Source organism: Eschrichtius robustus, chromosome 3, assembly GCF_028021215.1.
Source record: "Eschrichtius robustus isolate mEscRob2 chromosome 3, mEscRob2.pri, whole genome shotgun sequence".
NCBI lineage: Eukaryota > Metazoa > Chordata > Mammalia > Artiodactyla > Eschrichtiidae > Eschrichtius > Eschrichtius robustus.
The window spans coordinates 115,130,461-115,146,477 of record NC_090826.1 but is presented as its reverse complement, the minus strand read 5'-3'; the positions used below and the strand labels follow the sequence as shown (position 1 = coordinate 115,146,477).

The 16,017-nt window shown below is 42.1% G+C and overlaps 1 protein-coding gene across 1 annotated transcript; it reads left to right on the top strand.

Annotated features, from left to right (window-relative positions):
- Positions 1-455: 455 nt before the first annotated feature.
- Positions 456-6,375, top strand: CD5L (CD5 molecule like). The gene is made up of 5 exons (XM_068537593.1): positions 456-549; positions 1,837-2,160; positions 2,992-3,309; positions 3,844-4,164; positions 5,392-6,375. The coding sequence occupies exons 1-5, from the start codon at positions 456-458 to the stop codon at positions 5,397-5,399; spliced, it is 1,065 nt and encodes a 354-aa protein (XP_068393694.1). The 3' UTR covers positions 5,400-6,375.
- The last annotated feature ends 9,642 nt before the right edge of the window (positions 6,376-16,017 follow it).

Genomic DNA, 16,017 nt, shown 5'->3' with positions numbered 1-16,017 from the left:
TTTATACTTATTCTGTGTTTCTCTCTCTCTCTCTCAGTGTCTGTCTCTTTTTAAAAACATATTTCTTCTTTCTTAGGAGGTGTTCTAGTCCTCCACTTCATGAAAATGAAAACTGATTTAAAACCAGAGTTTTATCATTCAAAATAAAATGAAATAACCTATGCATGATTCTGATAGCTAATCTTAGCTGGAGTACACAATAATGCCTCTCCAAGCTCTAATCTTAGTTACAATGACCCAAAAGTTATTTCTAGATGACTCTTCTTGAATTATATTTGTACTCAGGTATATATGCCTTAAACTTTGGTGTGCAAAAATGGAGACTTTTCTTAGTTTTTTTATAGTTTTATTTTAATTTCTATCTCTAACCTCCATTCTTCATATTGCTTCCCTCAAGAAATTATGGAAGAAAAGGAGAACAAAAACAAATGAACAAACCAAACATAAACTTCCCAATGCAGTTTAAAATCAGGTCAGACTTTTTTCACCCAACAGCTTCTTCTGGGGTTGATGCCAAGTTCCAGGGAGTTTATGCAGAGTTGAGACAAGGTAGGCAGTGGAAAATCTGGTCCTGAGAAATTGTATTCCATTCTTGCAGGGATCTGGGTCATTCCATGTGGCCCATGTTGTCACATGTTATACTGTTCATATTCTAGTAGATCACAGACCACCAGTCCGAATGTGGCCCCTCCAGGTTCAACAGACCTCTCCATGGAGGTATGGCAAATTTAGGCTTTCTGTATCACTCTGTCACTCTGGGGCTGAGAGGACTTGGTGGGATTGCCTCAAGCCTATTAAATAGAATCTCTTTGAGGGCAACAATGCTAACTATTTTGTCATCACTATTCTCTGACTTCATAAAACAATACCTGGAATGTAGTATCCAGAAGTTTGTTTCCTAATGGGCTCTTCCCTGGTCTCCCTACACAACCATCTCTACTCCACATCTAAGTCTTAGTAGAAGGGAAAGAATTTCTATCAGTCTTTTCTACCTCACGGTTGTAGTCAAGAAGCAGAAACAAGTCCTGGATTCCTCAGAACTTATCTGCACACTCTGTGAAGCCTAGCTCCTACTCCCAACCTCTAGAATCCTCTAGACTCAGTTTTGGGGCCCTGAGACTCTGAGGCTCTGACTCTTCCTTTGCCCAGTACTCTCTGTATTTCTTCTGAGCTGGGTTCTTGGACATGGGAAAATGTCATAGAAGTAGCAAGGATGAGTGGGGGTGGATCGCTGATACTGGGAGAGACAGTCAGGTTGTTCAGCCCAAATTATTTCCAGACACCTTGTCTCAATCTAGCTGCCATGGGGGGAGACAGAGTCATGAGGAAGAAAGAACAAAAACAGATATCATCTCTACACTCCTGTTCTGACCCGGGGTTTCCACTATTTGACAGTGTGACCATATGACCTTGAATTTCATGAGGATCATTTTCTTCATCAGTGAAATGGTGGGGTAGACTTGATGATCTCTATAGGTCCTTCTGATCCTGACCACCAGAGGTTCTAAAAACTCTGCTGGATGCTCAACGAACCTCTTTCTCTTAACCTTCAGACACCTAGATATGACTGCTGGTTTTCGAAAACTAGCAGTCATATCTAGGTGTCTTGAAGTGGAGTTTCTTGGTAGGGTACAATTAAGAGTGTAGCAGGGCTAGAACTCAGAGATGGAGTCCTGAAGCTCCTCTTCCTCCTCTTCCCTTTTGGCCCCCTCGTTTTTCATCCCTCAATTTTCCACACACTGGCAGTGGTGGAAGGGTTCTAAGAAGACTGCATACGTGCCTGAGTACTCTCTGGGCTCCTCCCAGATCTCCAGCCAATATCTCATTTCTTTGCAGAGTCTTCATCTAGACTGCGACTGGTGGGAGGTCGCCATCGCTGTGAAGGGCGGGTGGAAGTGGAACGGGACGGCCAGTGGGGCACCGTGTGTGATGACGGCTGGGACATGAAAGATGTGGAAGTGGTGTGCCGGGAGCTGGGCTGTGGAGCAGCCACAGGGACACCCAGTGGTACTTTATATAAGCCATTGGCAGAAAAAGACCAAAAAGTCCTCATCCAAGGGGTCAGCTGCAGTGGGATGGAAAGTGAACTGATTCACTGTGAGCAAGAGGAAGATGTTTTTGATTGCTCCCACAGTGAGGATGCAGGGGCGAAGTGTGAAAGTAAGTATGGCAGGGCTCAAGGACTGTGTGCCAGCTGCCCACACCCCACATGACCACTCTTTGTCCTTATTCTCCACCATGAACTAATGGCTAATTGGATCCTTGTCCTTCACATCTTACACTTCCTCAGTTGTGGACCCTGGTGACAAACATTATCCTCAGCTAGAATTGCTACTCATCCTTGGTTGAACTAATGATTGTCTCTTAGTTTCAATCTATATGAGAACCTGCTTCTCTTCTTCACACACACAAACATGCACAGATCCAGCAAACACTAAACATTTGTATCTAGAGCTCAGGTGGAGTTATGGGGAAGAAATGAGCTCCCAAAGTATAATGTATGCTTTTTCAGTTCTCAAGGATTCCACCATCTTGCTAGGTAGACAGGAGACGCTCATAGGAAACCAACACACAACAACTGTGTGTGTGTGCGTGTATATATATATATCTATATATACACACACACACATATATATACATATATATATACACATACATACATATATATGTGAATATATATATATATATATATGATTGTTTTTGTTGTTGTATTCCTTTGTTCCATTCATATATTTGCTTTCTATGTATTAATAATTTCCCTCTGTGTGTCTATCTCCTCCTCCATTAGACTGTGATTTGGCTAAGGGACTAGTTCATGTCTTCTCTTTGTTACCCCACAGTTCGTTATCAGAGAAACAATCACTAAATGCTTGCACCCTGATGCTGAGGTCTCATTCTTATTTCTTAGAAAAATTCAGTGTTAGGAGCCCCCTTTTCTGGGAAGGATGTGTTCTTACAAAGAGCAGATGCTTCATCTTTCTTTTCCCACAGTTCCAGAGACTGTGCGGCTGGTTGGTGGCCCTGATCACTGCAAAGGGCGAGTGGAGGTGAAGCACCAACAGCAATGGGGCACCGTGTGCAAAGCAGGCTGGAATCTCTCAGCCGCGAAGGTGGTGTGCCGGCAGCTGGGGTGTGGGAGGGCCATACTGACCCAAAGATCCTGCAACAAGGATACCCAGGGCCAAGGGCCCATCTGGCTGAGTGAGGTGTCATGCTCAGGACAAGAAGGAAACCTTCAGGATTGCTCTTCTGGGCTCTGGGGGAAGAATAACTGCACCCATGATGAAGACACATGGGTTGAATGTGAAGGTAATGCCTATAAGTCCAGCAACTAGGTTCATTCATGAATTTGATTAAATGGAGTTCTATTCAATCAGTGTTTACAGAGAACTACTCATGCATCACATAACCATGGCAAAGTTATTTAATTGTGCTGCCCATCAATTGTCTTGTTTTTAAAATGGAGATAATGATACCTGCCTTTGTATATGAAAATGCTTTAAATGATATTAAGCAATATATTAATATGAACTATTATTTTACTGAATTCTATATAATAGGAAAAGGACACACCATTCCATGTACTTGTTGAAGTCTTCAGTTTTAAAAAGCTACTAGAAAGTCATTCATAAATATTAGACTTTTATAAAATAGATAGGAAAGTGAAAAGGTCTTAGTTAAGGAAACAGTCCTGGGCCACATGGATTGGAACCTAGAGCAAGGGCTATAATCACAGAAACACAGGCGAAGAGTCTCAAAAGTGTTGATGGGGTTTGAATGAGGACGTAGATGATGTTAGTTTTTCTTCTTTCCATGCCTCTCTCCATCCCCTGAACCCTGCAGATCCCTTTGACTTGAGGCTGGTAGGAGGAGGCTCCCGCTGCTCTGGGAGACTGGAGGTGCTGCACAAGGGTGAATGGGGCTCCGTCTGTGATGATGGCTGGGGAGAAAATGAGGAACAGGTGGTGTGCAAGCAACTGGGCTGTGGGGAGTCGATCTTTCTATCTGCCAAAGCCCGGAGAAACTTTGGCCTTGGAGCCGGCCGCATCTGGCTAGATGATGTTCATTGCTCAGGGAAGGAGCAGTCCCTGGAGCACTGTCGGCACAGGTTCTGGGGGTATCACAACTGCAACCACAAGGAAGATGTGGCCATGACCTGCTTAGGTAAGTCCTGTAGATGGACCCCAAAGGAACTGGCATTGAGGGAGGTGAAGAAGGCGGGGGTGGGGGTGAACTCTGAGGATAAGGGTTATTCTACCAGTGCCGTACAGCCGCCCATAATAGTCACCTACTTTATGTGTTCTTCAAGGAATTTAACTGAGACATTCTAGTAGTGAATAGAATGATGATAATAATAATCATACTTAGAAAACCCATACCGCACAGTTACTGAATGTGAGAACAAAAAGCATCTCGAAAATTATTGAATTAACATCTTTATGTTAAACATGAAGAAAGTAAGAGTCAGTCAATAAGCAACTTTCCAAAATCATAACAATTGTTTCCAAATGACAGGGCAGAGCTAAAATGACCAGTACTGACTCTTAGCTCAGGATTAGTTGCCTTAGATTCCCTCAGTCCTCAAACTCTGAGTTTAAACTATAGGAAATGGTCCCGTCTCATTCTACCTGTTGTCACTCCCCAGATATTAAGTTAACCTGTGGGAATAGGGCTGGGGTAGGGGGCTCTTTGGGAATGCCCATGAGTGTCTTTCTAGAGAAGCCGGGATACTAACCCTGAACTCTAAACCTCTATGGGGGAGTGAAGGAAGAAATCCTGTCCCGATGTGAGTCAGGAAATGCAAGCATAGCCCTTGGGTGACTGACTCAAGAGAGTCACAGTTCTGAAGCCCAGTTTTTTAATCAGGGTGGGAAACTGGTGTGCAGGGCTGCCTGGTTAAATACTCAGCTATGGAACTGGGTAAGAGCTGATAGTGGACCAAAGATATGAAGAGCAGCTAGTGCCCAGAAAAGGAGGGCTTTAGTGACAGAAGACTAGGATTTGAGCCTTGCTGTTGCCATTCGGAGGCTAGTTAATCTTAGATAGTCACTTTTAACTGCTCAAGACCTCAGTATTTTCACTGGTAAAAAGGGAGACACTTGTCCCATTCCTCTTGAAGAGTTTTGTGATTGTGTGAGGGTGAGAAGTGTTAATATATGTGAATACTGTTTGTGACTCATAGGGGAGCTGGTTGAATTAAGTGCCTGGGGCACTGTACCAGATTCTGACATGGTTCACATCAGTGTGAGATATGTGTGTGATTAGGTCTGGGAGGGTCTCTGTTTCCTATTCTGGAACCCAGTCTTCTTTCGTGGCCTCTTTGTGTCTGAATGAAATAATCCCCTCTTGGCATGTCCCCATCTTTACTGTACATTCTTCTTCTCTTTACAGAACTGTAGCCTGGTCTTCTTGATGCTTGACCTGATCCCTGCAGGCCTTGAGTGTCTTTTGCTTTCTCCTGGGCCAGAATGGCCTGGCATGAGCACTGAGCCTGCAGGCTTAGCTACCACTCCCTCAGCCCCTCAGCAGGAATCTGAACACTCTGCTTATACTTTGCTCTCAGAGCCAAGCACCCCTATCATTGCCTGGAGATATGAGCTGTTGAATTCTCTCTTGCTGGGGAAGATGAGCTCCTAGTCGCCCTCTCCTCACTGCTGACCCTTTGGCATTGGTTCTGGCCTCTCCTGCTTCTTCTCAACCAGCCCGGCATCCCCAGGCCTGTTACTCTGACCACTACAGGCCCTTTTCAAGACAAGATCTATGTCTGTAAAGAACATGAAAGGAATGAGACAACAAAAGAACATTTGAAGGGGAATATGGGTTAACAATTACTTGAAAGTTGGGGGAAAGCTTAGAGTCTTTTTGAACGCTTTTTCTTAACCTTCAGGTGATCACAACAATTAACATCTGAATATTCTCCTATTCTTTGATGAAAGTAGACCATTCTTTCAAGAGCAGTGCAGTATCCCGTAATCCTAGACCTTTTCACTGCACTTGGAAAAAAATACCACACTCCCTGAATGCCCATAATAAAATATCTTTGTTGACCATCCATATACATCTTGCCAACGTGGTGTGCATTGAACAAGAAGAATCTCACAAATTCACTCTAATTTTTCCAAGGAAAAATGTATTGGCTATGGAGCTGCCACTAGGAGAAGGGAAAGGAAGAGATGCAGAAAGAGTTTAGGGAGGTCCAGAGTCATGCCTCAGGCCAACCAGATGATATCATTTTAATTCTGTCAACTCGGACTTTAGGATCTGCAAGTCTGAGGCAAGATAGAATGATACTAAGGAGAGAATCATGACTTAATTCTAAAAACTGACAACTTTAGATTCTGAGGCTGAGCCGAGTACCTGTAATATGCCTACATTTATGCTTTCTAATAAAATAGATCTCACAGTCTCAACAGTTGCCTCTCTCTGTGATATACTCTTTCTACCCAAGAGGAAGCAGGTGTCTCAGCTTTACAGGGATGACCTTTTAGGCAGGATTAGGTAGAAGATGCAATCTGCCAGCAGATACAATCTTATATGTAATATAGCTCTCTCCTCTGGATGGAGAACTTTCTCCCTGTCTATTTCCTATAACGGGAAAATATGTAAAGAAACCTAGCTTCATAGAAGAGAAGAAAATGCCTTAACAGACATTTTGAGATCTATCCTGTCTACTCAAAGAGATTTTGCCTTTATCTGATCAGTTATCTCAGGTCTTCCTGATTTTCCCTACAGACTAGTATCATGTTCCCTAAACCGCACAGTATTATATCTAGAATCTAGAGGCCTGCTGAACTGCCTTGATTGAGTCATTGAAAAGCTCTTTTACCCTAAGTAGAGTAGAACAGGATTGGCATTTCACAAAAGGAACTTTGATTTCCCCTTAATTTCTACATTAAAATTTCTTTTGTAAAATTCCTACTTAGCAAGACCCCTGAGAACAAATTAGATAAAAATAACACCTCTTGGAAGAGGCTGGGTGATCCAACGCAGAAGGCAAGACATGACAGAAGCCTAAGAGGTAGCGTTGGACGTCCAATAAGAGTGTGCCACTTAAATAGAGGAAACTGAGAAGCTGAAAGTCATAGTTGACACCAGCCTATTAGCACTGTCCAGGAGAAAATTGTTCCCTGACCCAAGAATATGGCTCTTTATCTTGATTTCCAAAGTGGACATGGATGAAATAGTACATCAGAGCCTGAAGAAGTTAGCATAGTGACAAGGACTGACAGTGCTCACAGATATTCATGTTTGTTTCTTCTTCCTGGACATGCCACTAGTCTATCCCAAGTTTGTGTTATAGAAGATACCCCAACCAGACTCCTGCCCCCACCCTAGCAAAGCAGTGCAGTAAACTGGAGCTCTTCATTCAATGAGAATATTACCCATTGGGTATTTTAGGAGTTGCCAGTTGGCATACACCTTATCCTCCAAGTACCTGTCCTGTAACAGGCATCTCCTGACACTTGCCCAGTTCCAGATCCCTAGCTACCCCCGAAGTTCTCAGCACGCACTTGCTCACTACACTTTCTTACAGGAGTCCTGGGCAGCAATGGGTCTCCAGGTCTATGGAGCTAGAGCCTAACACCAAGCACCTACATAATCTCCAGTGGGGAGGGGACCCACCCCTGGGAGTTTACCCTGAGGCTGCAGCTGCAAATTGGCCACAATCAGTCCCCATTTGGACTTGCTGCCTGATGGTCCCAGGCTTCTCAAGTAACTAGGGCTCCCAGGTGTCCCTTTGATCTAGGTGGGACCATATGTCCCATTCTCACAGTGGAAATAATTTACGACATTTTCATATCAAGGCAGTTAACAATAGTGTGCCTTCTCAATGCTCTTTCTCTCCTTACCTGCTGGCTTGTTAGAGAAGACCCCAAAGACCTAGGGGAGGGCAGACCCAGAAGGTGGAAGGAGCCTGGATCTCTGAATGACAGTGTGGATCTCTGAATGATGCATACTCTGCTGACTGTGTCATGAATAAGAAATAAACCTTATTTGTGTTAAGTCACTGAGGTGTTGAGGTGGTTTTTACAGCAATTAGTTTAGTCTGACTAAAACAGATATAAATAGTATTTTAAAAAATCAATTGCATTCCTTCAAAGCTCACCAAAAATATTTCTGATGATCATTTGGCTTCCTCAAAAGCTTCTAGATATCTAATATTCCATGCTAATCAGGAAATGTGAGACTTGGCTCACTCACTTTATTTTACTATAAATTATATTTTATTTTGGATATTTATTTTTGATGGTCTTCTGACCGCCCCCCTCCGCACATACTTTTTTTTCTAAAAACCATGCAAGATGCTCCTGGAGAATTCCCTGCCAACATTATTTGGTGTGTATCTTAAGACTTTATTATTTTTTTTAAGAACAATTTTAGGTTCACAACAAAACACAGTGGAAGGTACAAAGATTTCCCATACACCTCCTGCTCTCACATATGCATAACTTCCCCCATTCTCAACATTCCCAATAGAGTAGTATATTTATTAAAATAATGAACCTACATTGAAATATCATTATCTCCTAGATTCCATAGTTTACGTTAGGGTTCACTCTTGGTGTTGTTCTATGGGTTTGGACAAATTTATAAATGTGTATTCACCATTAGAGTATCATACAGAATAGTTTTACTACCTAAAAATCCTCTGTGCTCTGCCTATTCATCCCTCATGCCCCTCTAACCCTTAGCAACCACTGATCCTTTTATTGTCTCCATAGTTTTACCTTTTCCAGAAAGTCGTATCATTGGAATTGTACAGTATATAGCCTTCTCAGATTGGTTTCTTTCACTTAGTAATATGTATTTGTTTCCTCCGTGTCTTTTCATGACTTGATAGTTCATTTCTTTTATTTATTTATTTATATTAAAAAAATTTTTTTAGTATTAGTTTACAATCTACTTAAAAAATTTTCTTTTTAATTTTATTTATTTATTTATTTATATTTTTGGCTGTGTTGGGTCTTCGTTGTTGCACGTGGGCTTTCTCTAGTTGCAGTGTGCGGGTTTCTCATTGCGGTGGCTCTAGGCACACAGGCTTCAGTAGTCGTGGCACGCGGGCTCAGTAGTTGTGGCTCGCGGGACCTAGAGCGCAGGCTCAGTAGTTGTGGTGCACAGGCTTAGTTGCTCCACAGCATGTGGGATCTTCCTGCACCAGGGCTCGAACCTGTGTCCCCTGCGTTGGCAGGCGGATCCTTAACCACTGTGCCACCAGGGAAGCCCTCATTTCTTTTTAGCACTAACATTGCATTGTCTGGATATGCCACTTTTTTTTTTTTTTTTTGTATCCATTTATCTAGTGAAGGACATCTTGGTGCTTCCAAGTTTTGACAATCATGAATAAAGCTGCTATAAACATCTGTGTGCAGATTTTTGTGTGGACATAAGTTTTAAACTCTTTTGGGTAAATAGTAAGGAGTATATTTCAACAATATAAGCATGCCATTCTGGCTACAGTTGATTGATACCAAAAGTGGGCTTATGTCCAAGCTAGATCAATCAACCCTTCCCAGGAGACAGGAACTCTGACTGAAATCAGGTTAGTTTCTCCAAGTAGCTAGACTTGTAACAAATTAACCCAGGAGCTATGGGTGTTCATTTTCCACATAGACAAGAGAATGAGAGGAAGCAGTTCCACAGAGATACATGAAATGAATGAACGAGATGCACAGAGAGGAACATAGATGAGAGACATAGAACCCAAACAACATTTTCAATTTCTGGTTCTCATCTTTTCCTGGAATCCAACTGCATTCCTGGTCTTGGGTTCTGTGACAAACTGTTGTAGGTTTATAATATATGTATATTATATACCATGATATGTAATATATATTATAGTATACATATTAATATATATTAAATTTTTATTGAATTATCTCATTTTTTTTCTTTTTTGGGGGTGGGGGGGTTGCATCAGGTCTTAGTTATGGCATGCAGGATCATTCATTTCGGTGCACAGGCTTCTCTCTAGTTGTGGCACACAGGCTCCAGAGCATGTGGGCACTGTAGTTTGTGGCATGCAGGCTCTCTAATTGAGGCGCGTGGGCTCAGTAGTCACGGCACATGGGCTTAGTTGCCCCAAGGCATGTGGGATCTTAGTTCCCCGACCAGGGATCGAACACTCGTCCTCTGCATTGGAAGGCTGATTCTTTACCGCTGGACCACGAGGGAAGTCTCTATCTCATTGGTTTTTGTATTTCTAACCAAAATAACCCTAACCAACTTTCCTGTTTTAACTTAATAAAGTGGTAATTGACCTGTCCTATGTAAGTTTAGTTAGATAAGCCCATTTATCAGTAATGAATCAATTCTCACTGCATTTATAAAATCAAGTTTATGGATCTGAAAACATGAGGACTAAGATCTATAACAGAGGTACCACTACGTCGTATTATCCTTGAGTGATTCTGGTCGGTTGGATGACCAATCAACTTGTTTACGCAGGTGACATTTATAGCTCATGCCCTCCTTATTAAAACACAGATGAATTGAGGTACTGCCATCAAGATGGTGACATAGGTCATTCCAGACTTCAGCCCTCATAAGAAAACCAACTAGCAACTATCCATAGACAAGAATGTCATTGTGAAAATTCCAGAACCTGGGGGTGAGGCTGAAAAAGAACCCCTGGACCACAGAGACTGAGAGGGACTGCATTAGAAGGGTAAAGGGGCAGTTTCACTTTGCATCGTCCGTCCCCTAGGCTGCCACTGTGCCACACTGAGAGGTTCTCCCTGGGCCTGTTGTTTCTCCAGTAGGAAAAGAGAGCCCAAGGTGGACACCGAGCTCCCCAGCACTGAGAGATGCTTCGCAGGAGTCCCGCTCAGATCTTGCCTCATGGGATTCACTTAGGTCTTCAGCATTTCTTCATCAGGACCACCCAGTAATCTATTCTGAGGGGAAGGTCACCTAGACCTAAAGCAGTCAGTAAGATGGGCCCACAGTTTTATTTAAATTCATGAAGATGCGCTGAAAGTTGTAAGAATGTCCTCATCTCATGATGTCCTCCTGATGCAGGACCTAGATCCAAAACGCTCCTTGGAGATGTTTGGGAAACTAGATAATGTCATTTTTACTCTTCCCCTAACCCATGCTTTCCCCTCCTTGGGTTTCTTTTTCTTTTTTCTTTGTTTGTAATATTTATTTATTTATTTACTTTTTTTTGTTGCGCCGGGCCTTAGTTGCGGCAGGTGGGCTCCTCAGTTGAGACTCCAGGGCTCTTTAGTTGAGGCTTGCTGGCTCCTCAGTTGCAGCATGCATGTGGGATCTAGTCCCCTGACCAGGGATCGAACCCAGGCCCCCTGTATGGGGAGTGCAGAGTCTTACCCACTGTGCCACCAGGGAAGTCCCCCCCTCCTTGGGTTTCTTTTCTTCTACTCTGAGGTGAAGGCATCCTCTCATGGGGCTTAACACATGATAATGGGATAGGTGTGCCTAATGGCCCATTTGTTCTCTATAGACTGGCTGTGGGCAGAGTTAGAAAGCACCTTCTTGTTGAGGGTCATGGTCTAGGGCAGCTCTGTCCAATAGATATATAATATGAGCCACATATATAATTTAAAATTTCCTAGTAGCCACACTAGAAAAAAGTAAAAAAAAAAAAAGAACAGGTGGAATTAATTTTAATAATATGTTTTATTTAACTCAATATACCCAAAATATTATCATTTAACAGGTAATCAATATAAAAAAATTAACAAGGTACTTTACAATCTCTTTTTTTCTTGCTAAGTTTTCAAAATCCAGTATGTAATTTACACTTACGGTGCATTTCAATTTGAACTAGCTACATTTCAAGTGCTCAAAAGACATTCGTGGTTAGTGGCTATTATGTGTGACAGCACATGTAGGTGTAAGATAAAGTCATTGGGGTTATACCAGCCTTAGTTCTTATCACAAGTAAAACTCTGAAAATTACTTAACACTTCTGAGCTGTAGGTTCCTCATGTGTAAAATGAGTAAATTTTCTACCTCAAAATGTTCAAACTCATCACATCTAAAACTTATAATATCTCCTCTTTATTTCCTGAACTTTCTGTTACTGCCCTATTACTGTCTTAGTTGGTGGCCTTATCATTCCACCTTAGGCCAAAAGAAAACAACAACAACAACAAAAAGTCTCTCTCCCTGCACATCCAGCCAGTCGCCAAGTTCTCTCAGACATTTCCTTAACTAAGTCCACTTCTCTCCATTCTTACTCCTGCTTCAGAGCCTCATAATGCCCAGGTTATCCTCTCCCTAATTCATTTTCTGTATGATTAGTAGTGTCTGTGCCCTGACCATGACCTAGAGCAGAGGTCACAAAGCTGTGGGGCTCTACAAAAACGCTTGTTTTCAAACAATTTTTAAAATTAGTCTCAAACATTTAAAAATTAGTAGATTTTACATAAAATTCCTAAACTCTGATTTCCTTGGACAGTCAGACGATCTAGCAACACGTTATTTTAACCTCCTGGCAATGACCAACTGAAACAGAGTAGCAACTGCTCCCTTAGATGAGGAAAGCTTTCTCCAGCTCATCATAGCCCCACCTGGCCCAACTCACCACCTGGAAAGTACACTCCAAAGCTCCTAGGATAGCATTTAAAGCCTTTCATGATTTATCCTCTGTGTCTCTTCAGCCTCATTTCATGTCAGCACTTCTTCATATTTTGTTCCAATAAAATCAAACAACAGGGCTTCCCTGGTGGCACAGTGGTTGAGAACCCGCCTGCCAATGCAGGGGACACGGGTTTGAGCCCTGGTTCAGGAAGATCCCACATGCCGCAGAGCAACTAAGCCTGTGCACCACAACTACTGAGCCTGCGCTCTAGAGCCCGCGTGCCCCAACTACTGAAGTCCGGGCGCCTAGAGCCCGTGCTCTGCAGCAAGAGAAGCCACCGCAATGAGAAGCCCACGCACCGCAACGAAGAGTATCCGCCGCTCACCGCAACTAGAGAAAGCCCGTGCGCAGCGATGAAGACCCAACGCAGCCAAAAATAAATAAAGTAAAATAAATAAATTTTAAAAAATCACGCTACAAATATCTCAGCAAAAATGCCTCACTACTCATGACTTGATGATTTTGTGTGTTTAGAATGTTCTCCCCTACCTAGAAGCTAGCTGAACTACTACTCATTCTTGGAAATTCAGCTTACACATCACGTCCTCTAGAAAGGTTTGCTTAATTCCCTTACCCCACCCCTTTCCTGATATAAGTTCAGTTAGACTCTCCACTATGTTACCTCTATACCCATAACTATTCCAGTTATCATGTTAATCACTTCATTGTGTTTTGTTTGCTTATGTATCTCTCTTCTCTACTATACTGTGGGTTCCTGGCACTTAAGAAACATGCCTTATAAAAAATCACTGTAAACCCAGCATGCAGTACAGTGCGTGGCGCATATTATCATTTTTAGAGACCAATAAGTAACACCCCTTTCTTACTCACCCAACTTTGGAACAAACTGAGAGTAGCAAGAGTCATGCAGAGGGAATCAAACTTCAGCTTTCTCACCAATAAAAAGTACTTTGGAGGAAGTGGCTTCAGTTGTGTGACCTCAGTGGGTTCTCTGATAACTAACCGCTGTACTAAGCAGATTTACCATGCCAGCCACAGGCAGTCGAGACACCTATGGGCCTCTGCATCAGGGACAGACTCCTTTTGTATGGACAGTGGCAGATTAGAGCATGGTGAAGCCTGGTGGCACAAAGAGAAAACCCAGGTGGCACTAGGGCAAGCTTGCTCAATTGCTTCTCCTAAATGTATCAATCAAATAAATCACATCTCCTTGATAATATTCTTCCTCAAGTATGGACAGAAAATCTCTTCCTTTTATGAAAACAGAGGAATAGAGGATGTGTACTCCTATCACTCCAGAGCAGAGATCCAATAAGTAAATGAGTAATATTAATTTGAAGATGAAATCAAATTGACAATGCATATTAGTAGCACCCAGCCACAAATCTGTTGTGTGACTGTGTTAGCATTTGTTATGGTAATAAACCATATCGATATCTCATGACTTACAGTGTAAACTTTTATTTCTTGCCCAGGCTAACTGAGGGTTGCAGGTCAGCTGAGGTTTTTCTGGGCTCATCTGGGCTTGGCTACAGGCTGTAGGCTGGGTTCAAGTTTCCTCTGTCATCTCATTCTAGGAAGTGTGTTGAAGGAGCAGTCAAATCAAACCATGAAACTGCGATTAAGTGTCTGAATGGATGCAGCAAATACCTTGTATATTTATATCCCTTTGGCATGTCCCATAGCCAAGCCAAAAGCCAGTGAATCAGGGATGTCCACTTCTCCCAAAGGAAACTTGAGCAAGTCACCTGACGATGAGAAAGCATATATAATTCTCTTATAGGTAGGGAGCCAATAGTTGGAAGTAGTAATCCAATCTATTACAGTGACTTGAAACAAATTTCTTCTCCGCTATGGACCACATTTTCTTCATCTGTAATATATGGGAATGAAGATTCCTGTTTTTGACCACACATCTGGGCACTATAGCCCAGACAAGTTGACATGGAACATTAACCATCACAGTTTCCCCTGCAGAAAGTGGGGTTTGTTAGACATGACCCATGAGCATTGTAGATCTTTTCTCTGCATTGTGCTATGTTACTTCACTCTCCAAACTATTGCATTTGAGTTCAAATCACCTCTGTGTCCTCATCACTGCTCCGTGGAGCAAAAGGTGCTGATTTCTCAATAGAAGCATCTTCTTGTGTAAATTCGTATCCTGATGTTGGCGCCCCAGTGATTTCCCCCAGAGGATTTCACATTCCTCTCCTTTCTAGTGGTGCACCCTTTCACTTACCACCTCCTGAATCAGCTCTTATCCCCATTTACTTTGTGAGTGGGTTCATGGTTTTTGTGAGTGGGTTCATGGTTTGTGAGTGGGTTCATGGTTTTTCATTTCATTATAGTATTGCATAACTTAAAGGCGTGTTCCATTTCTTGGTATATATGTATGTACTAATGTTATAAAAATAAAATGTGAGAACTTGATAAATAATGCAGTCTTTAAACCCATGGAGAAGGAGGAGACAGATATTTTAATCTGAAGAAATTGTGAAGGCACACACATGAGCACAGGAAAAGGTGTTAAACGGCACAGTGTATGCAGAATCATACCCTTACACTCTGAGTTTAGAGGGTTCCACATTTCTCATTGAGTTTTTTGCCTTGGCCCTGAAACTTTAAACCAGGCAAACTCATCCCCACACAGGCTTTCCCAAGTCAATCAACAAAGCTGTGGCACACTTTTCCTGTTTTTGGCAATTTCCTAGGGGTCTTTAGTCTGGTCCCCAACATTGCTCCCTCTTCCCTCCAGCTTTGTACATCACTGACCATTTGTTTCTTTCTTTTTTAAAGTTTTTATTTTATATTGAACTATAGTTGATTTACAATGTTGTGTTAGTTTCAAAGTGATTCAGTTATACATAAACATATATCTATTCTTTTTCAAATTCTTCTCCCATTTAGGTTATTACAAGACCGTTTGTTTCTTTTCTCAGTCTTCCTCTTTGGACTCGATACCTGGACTTGGATGTCATTACTGAATAGCATCTTCCCAGGTCCCTAATATCTCAGCTTCTACACATTCTTATGCCTAGATACTCAAAGATTCAAGAAATGTTGAAAATTAAGATGTCTTATTCCCCTCTAATCCACAATCTGAATTAAATACAGGCTTCAAGTGTGGAGAACTGGTAGCCACAAGGTGCTAAAGGAAGAAATGGAAGAGATTATAAATATCCTGATTTTGGGTGAGGGCGGGAACAATATTACAAGTGCCAGGGTTAGTGATAATGGCGAACTGACCCCAAATGCCCAGAAGATAATTTGCATATGCCTGTTTCCTGTATTTCACTTATAAATGTTGCCCAGGTTGTAATTTCCCATGATTTTATTTTTCAGCTGTTTCATGCTCACTTATTGGTACACTGTGAAAGTTTAAATATGCCAGCTAGTATTTTATGGATAGCTTGACCCTAAAAATCATCCTGTGCAACAACTGTCAGACATTA

Bases quoted from the DNA above. Each gene is read 5' to 3' on its own strand.
- CD5L (XM_068537593.1), top strand. From the start codon at position 456: ATGCAGTTTAAAATCAGGTCAGACTTTTTTCACCCAACAGCTTCTTCT. The intron at 550-1,836 runs GTAGGCAGTGGA...ATTTCTTTGCAG, and splicing joins TTATGCAGAGTTGAGACAAG to AGTCTTCATCTAGACTGCGA. The intron at 2,161-2,991 runs GTAAGTATGGCA...CTTTTCCCACAG, and splicing joins TGCAGGGGCGAAGTGTGAAA to TTCCAGAGACTGTGCGGCTG.